This window comes from Bidens hawaiensis, unplaced genomic scaffold (assembly GCF_021521415.1).
Source record: "Bidens hawaiensis isolate Kalapana, Puna unplaced genomic scaffold, B.hawaiensis_p1.1 tig00100723_1, whole genome shotgun sequence".
NCBI classification, from domain to species: Eukaryota; Viridiplantae; Streptophyta; class Magnoliopsida; order Asterales; family Asteraceae; genus Bidens; species Bidens hawaiensis.
Genome location: NW_027504689.1, coordinates 9,941 through 16,884, shown reverse-complemented (window position 1 = coordinate 16,884; position 6,944 = coordinate 9,941). Strand labels below are relative to the sequence as shown.

Below are 6,944 nucleotides of genomic sequence, written 5' to 3'. Positions count from 1 at the left end.
TATTAGTTTTTATCCCTCGTATTACGGAGGTTGTTTTATATTGTTTATTCTAATATTCATTTATTTTTTCAATTTATATTTTTTATTGTATGAAAGTTAATAATATACTTATAGTTTGATTATAAATTGTTTCACAAATATATGAGATGTTATAACCTGGTTTAAAAGCTATATGGTTTTGATGAAACCCAATAGCCGTTTATTTTTTTTACTATAAAATTAGTTTTTTAATTATAAATAATATTTATGAAAGTTAATTATACTTATAGTTTGATGAGACTCAAGACCCGTTTATTTTTTTTACTATCAAATTGGGTTTTTAATGTAAATAATATATATACATATATATCTCTTTTAAAAGAAATAAGATATTAGTTTTTATTATATCCTATTTTATAGGATTTTTACATTAATAATTTGGTGAGAATAATTTTTAATTTAATGAGATGTTATAACCCGTTTAAGAAATATCTGGTTTGGTAAGACTCATACCCATGAATTCGGGTCAAATGCATGAGAAGCCTCCATTTGAAAATCAAGCAAATCTGGTGACTCCAAAAAAGGGGGGAGCGACCACATCGCGACACATAAGATTTTTATGTCTTCGTTTATATATATTATTATAGATTGTTAAATAACTCATCTTGTTTATTAAAAACTAGATAAATTTAAGTAGTTTCGCAAACATTTAATATTTATACTTTATAAACGTCATAATCACATAATATCTGAGCCATAATCTCAAACACCACGTAGTAAAGTTGAATTTCCTTAACAGACGCTAAGTTCTTCGTGTTAGTTAATTTAGTCAATAGATTAAGATAATAATTAACTCAAAACTCCAAAAACTTCAATATTAGTTGATCACCGTCATATATAACTTTCTAAATGATAAAATACTAGTAGATTCATTTATCATTTAAAAATAAAAAGTTCATACTAATTTTACAGTGTAAAATATACCTGAATTCTTTACAAGTAGTCTAATTAAATTTCAATTTCTCAGCGCATTATTTACTAAAATTAAATGCAACTTTTGGTTTTGGCCTAACCGCGAGCAAGAGTGGTTACCGAAATTTTGTCACAAAAAGCGTAAAAACAACTAATTTGTAGTTTAAAAAGAAATCTTCCTACATTAAGATAGATAAGTAGAAAGAAAACATCCGATTGGTTTAAATAAAGAATAGTAAATATATATAATCGGGTTAAGAAGATGGTAAAATTGGTAATATTAACTACTTCACTATGTTATCAAGGTGTTTTGGTTGAGTGATTTGAGGGTTTGAGTTTGATAATATATTACTTACGGGTATGCATTAATGGGTAGACATGTACATGCCACAGAACAATTTTACTACATATAGCAATACGTTGCGTTTTACAAGATCGTGTGTCAACTTTACGCGTGATCATTTAAGGATTTAACAACTAAAGATGAAAAGTACCTTTTAAAAGACACAAATCTAAAGGTCAAACAAAAGAATTAGATTCACGTAACATTGTTAGCATAAATGACTCTTTTGGTCTCACATATTAAATGATACATGAAATGAATTTACATATCTTTAAAATACTTTTTTTGGCTTCACATATTAAACAATACATAGGCAAATGTTAGCACAAGATTCAGATTCGTATTTTACTTTCATGGTCGATGAATTGCAGCCGGACTTGGTGAATACTCAAGCACAAGTTTGGTGTATAATCTCCGATGCCTCTTCTCACGTGCATACAACACCCACAACACCAACGAAAGCATGACTGCAGCCGAGACCATGGCTAGACCAATGTACACCCATTCACTGAACCGGTTCAAGTCAGGACAATGGTCCTTGTGAATTTTAGTAAAAGTCTCTCTAACAAAGCTACAATCCAGTAACCCTGTCAGAAACAGGCTATATTCGGCCAACCCATCGCTCACATTCACTGCAACCGACATTTCTTGATACATCTTTGGAGTCAACCGCCCGGTGGTTGTACAAGTATCATTTTTAGAAACTTGACAAATATAGTTCCTCCATACCTACACATAATGCATCAAAATTTAAGTCCTTGAGTGATAGATATTTTACTTTTAGTGACACCTTTCAAGGTGCACTAAATGACATTTTTCTTGAAGTGGGGATCTATACATACCAAATGGGCTAGAAGGTCATAAAAAGGCTGTAAACATGATAATCGAGTTGGTGAGCTATAAAAAATGGGTTAAACGTGTTAGTGGGCCAACCTGTTAATCTAAACAGGTTGGGCGGGTCAACGTGTTTAACTAAATGGATTAAACAGGTCAAGATGGATACAATCCATTTAATTAAACATGTCAATCTAGACATAACTTGTTCAACTAAATGGGTCAACCCAAACACGACCCATTTAGTTAAACGGGTCAACCCAAACACGAACCATTTTTTGAACTGGTTAGATATGCCAACCCAAAACCTGATTATATTCGTGTCCTATCGGAAATTTCCACTCATAATTAATTTGTTACCTTAGTGGCGTTGTTGAATTGGAGTTCACCGGGTTGACATGCTCGATCCGTTTTGTTAGCCGTTAACGGGTTACATAGAGTGGGGACCAACGGGCCGGATTGATTGTAATTAAGAGAACGAGGAAATGATGGTCGCGGATTAATGTTGGATATGTTGCTAATGATGAAATTAATCATTTCCACTAACTGATATTCGACATCTTTGCTTTGAGACATGGTTTCTTGAGCCGTTGCATTATCCACACATGGAAGTATATCGTCTAATGCTGTATGGGCCGTTGGGTTTTCAACCCACTCGTTCATTGCAACACAAGTGTCTCCCACAATACTACAATGGTCATACCAATTAAGTAACGGGTCAAAACAGGTTCAAGTTTTAAGTGAATTATTTTTTAGCATAGGTTGAAACGGGTCAAGCCGAGTAGTGTTGAATCGATATATTAGTTATGATTAGGATAAAAAATATTATCATAGTAATAAACAAAATTTTTTAATAAATATTTCTTTTCGATCCAAATTTTAGAACGGGTCAAAACAGACGGGTCGGGCTTGTGACCCAAAAAACATTGCTTTTCATATTCTTTATTTTTTTAACTAGAAATCGATTTAGTATGATAATAATAAACTGAATCTTTGAACAATTTACAAGGTTGTGTGAACTAAAATAAGACTGATTTTTTTATTTTAACCCGTTTAGATAACGGGTTGAAACTAACAATGCTAGATATACTTTAAAAGATGAGACATTAACATACTTGTGGAGTGCAAGAAACATGCCACATAATATCAATGTAGCTGTGACGAGTATCGAACCAAGAATCACCAAGCTGCAACGGAGATTTGATCAAGAAAACCAATAAAGATAAGATCTTGACTAAAGAAACTAATCATGATCACTTACATGTATACAAGAAACTGTAACCCGAGCATGGAGAACACTACAAGAATTTAAGAAAGTGAGTATTTAAAACAAAATTTTCAACTTTGACAGCAATAAAGTTTGGATCTTTATGCTTACAAAAACCAAGAAGAGCTACAAGAAGCATAACCGCAGCAATGATTATAAGAGCAAGCCTTCTGCAAAAGACAACATTGTATTCTTGTGTGTTAATCGTGTCAGGTTGGTGAGTTAACGGGTTGAAATGTTCAACCAGAACATGACCAACATTTTTTTTGTGTCAAAAACATCAACTCTTGCCCGCACACACTTAAAAAACTTGTAATCTGAACACAACCCCTTTAATCCAATTATCACATTACCCCGTTTAACCCATTTATCTAAACGTTTCGAATGGGCTGGCGGGTTGATGGGTATGATCAAGATGTAAACGTGCTAATCGGATTGATGGGTATGGGACTATGGGTTGTAAAACATGGATTAAACAAGTTGATGAGTCGACCTAGGTTAAACCGGTCAACCCGGACACAACCTGCTTAAATAAGCAAATCAACCCAAACACGACCCCTGTAAATAAACAAGTCAACCCGACCACCTTTTTAAAAATAAACAGTCAACACAACCAAGTTTAAATAAAGAGGTCAACCCTAAGACGACTTGTTTATATACATTGGTCAACCCGAACACAATCAGTTTAAATAAATAGGTCAACCCAAACTTGACCCATTTTTTAAACGGGTTAGATATGCCAACCCAAAATATGATTATTTTCATGTGGTGTCGAAAATTGCCACCCATAAATTTTGTATTCACTTACACATCCTTCAAAACATGTTTGATATCTTTCTCATTCTTTCGGGTCTCAAACTGGAGGTTCGATGCAGCATCGTTGATCTTTTTATGAACTCTATCGATGTCGGTTTTGACATTTGAAGGTAAAGAAACTTGATCTATTTCAATATCTTTTGCTGTAGAAAGAATAGAGGACACATTTTTGAGGTTGTAAACCGTATCATTGGATTGACTCACGACATAGTCCAACGTGTCTGTCGTGCTCTTGTGGAACTTCCCTTGACCCGTGTACAACACGACACATCCAACACTGGAATAAAAATCACACAACCAATTAGTGGCGTTCACAAAACCGAAAAAAACCAAACTGTAGCCAAAACAACCAATGTAACTAATCCGAAATATCCAAGCTATATATAAAACAACATATGGGTTTTTTTTTATCATTTATGTTATTTTAAAAACCGATTTTTCAGTTCACTTTTGGTTTTGCAATCAACAGAAAACCGAAAAAACTAATTTTGAAGTAATTTATAAAAAACAATAAATGGTGTCCGAAAAAAAATAGATCCAAAGGTGTAATAATCAATTAATTATTAATTAACAGAAAAACTAGGGTCAAAGTTTCAGGTCCGAATTCATTATTTTGAATGTTTTTATTGGGCCCCAAATTTTGGGCCCAAATGGTAAAACTAAAAACCTGAAACCGAAACAAAACCGAACGGTTTTTAAAAGCCTATAAACAGAAATTTCAGTTTTTGAATCGGTTTGAATCCGATAGCGAATTTGTAAATGGTATCTCACATGGCGGAAATGGTGAAGAGGGAAAGAAGACAAAGACAAAACGCGTATATGGTTTTGGAATAATGATAATGGTTTCTCCTGCAGCAGCAGTAGCAGCAACATATTAGGAGCAAGGCTGCAGCGGATACAACGGACCAGATCACAGCAATAGCAAACAGGGGGGCAGCAGTAAAGGATACTGACTGTAAAAACCGAAAGTAATTAAGTAAAGGTAGTTAAATAATCATAATCATAAACTTTAAACTAAAGTTAATATATTCCAAGTCAAACAATCTTAAATGCATGCATAACTTTTGTTTATACTTTATACAAAGGAATTAAGATACCAAATGACTTGCTTGAACGTGGAGGGATATCATTATTTATCAGAGTCAAAGATTAGAATATATTAATACAGAGTCAAATTTGATATTTAATTATGTTTCTTTTTTTTTTTCTTTTTAATCTTTTTTAATAATGGATTTAAGAGTTTGCAGACTCAGACTAGTTAAAACAGAGGGAAACAAGCTAGAAAATACCTAAACATTAAAATGCCATAACTTGCGCTACAAGTGGAGTTACGGGTCACATAAGTAGCAAATGGAATGGTCTTGACGAGCCATATCATACGGCAAACACCGTAGACAGAAATTCTAACATTTAGCATTGAAAACTTTCCCTCTTTCCTTTCTAGTCTTAATTCTTAAACATGTAAATCACTGATTGACATCATTTTAGTCCTTAAATTCTAGTATTTAATTGCCATTTTGTCATATCAAAACTTTGGCATAAAACCCCCTATAAAAAGGACCACTGTAAATATTTTATGTTTTTGTCATCGGGTATTCAATCAGTTTTCTTCGAGAAGTTAATTATGTCTATTATGTTTTGTGTTCCAATGTCACAAATATCATGCTAACCAACAAACAAGAATAATAGAAGTAGATCAAATGCACTCGTCAACCCTCACCCCTTGAAAGTTATATTATAACATTTTTAAGGAATTACATTACGAATACTTTGGTGCATTAATGTACACATTTGAAGTTTTGATGAAATTAAGGAACCTATTTCAATATTTAAGCAAAAAATCAAGTATAGACTTACAAAAATATAATGCTCGTCACTAATATTCCATCCACCGGTGTAGTATTTGAAATCATTGCTCGGGTCTTTCCTTCGTGTTCTCTTATCCGCCAAAATCAAAGACGAATTGTCACCATTCGCCGACGTTTCAAGCAGCATCCGTTCAACTCCCCGATGAACATCCCCGAACCCGCCATTAATCACCCCTACGCAAGTAAAATAAGTTACAAACACATTATGGAAATTACGGACAATACATGCATGAACATGAGAAGAAAAAAAAGACATTAAGACCTGAAGATAGTTTCGCATGAGGATGAAGAACATGTGAAACTCCATGAGTTAACAACGTAAAGAAGATGGGTAGGAGAAGAAACAAGAGTGGTTTTGGAGAAACCATGATGGTGTTTGATTTGAAACAAACAAACAAACAAACAAAGGTTGGCTTGGCTGGGTGAGTGGGTATCTTAATGTTGTTGTTAATGATGAGGTGGATGAAACAGCGTAGAAATGTTCGCATAGTTTAATGTTTATGGCCGACCCTTGCTATGGTTGACTCGGGTGGAAGGATCGATCAACCCAAGAGTTAAAAAAAAATCAATGTACTATATATATAGATGCGAGTTGCCGACTATATATCATATGATTCTTCAATTGTATTTAACCCAATCAATGATAACGATGCTTAAAGGTTAAAATTTGTTAAAATAGTTCTAACTTCTTAACATAAGACTATTTGTAGTAGACCGTTTCAGGATTAGAAAACAGTCAAAAATGTTCGGGAACACCGCCCTGACCGTTGTGTACACAATGCTGTGGTGGGGTGACTTGGTCTAAGTAAGGGTCAAAACTAAGGACCAAAACTATAAATTACACAAAGACGCAATCAATGAAGAA

At 33.6% G+C, this 6,944-nt stretch overlaps 1 protein-coding gene across 1 annotated transcript; it reads right to left on the bottom strand.

The window, feature by feature from the left end:
* Positions 1-1,483: 1,483 nt before the first annotated feature.
* Positions 1,484-6,431, bottom strand: LOC143608144 (uncharacterized). The gene is made up of 8 exons (XM_077083314.1): positions 6,069-6,431; positions 4,983-5,164; positions 4,204-4,488; positions 3,507-3,565; positions 3,390-3,426; positions 3,244-3,315; positions 2,489-2,816; positions 1,484-2,023 (listed from the first exon to the last, which is right to left on the bottom strand). Exons 1-8 carry the CDS (start codon positions 6,384-6,386, stop codon positions 1,646-1,648), a joined length of 1,659 nt encoding a protein of 552 aa, XP_076939429.1. The 5' UTR covers positions 6,387-6,431; the 3' UTR covers positions 1,484-1,645.
* Between the last annotated feature and the right edge of the window lie 513 nt (positions 6,432-6,944).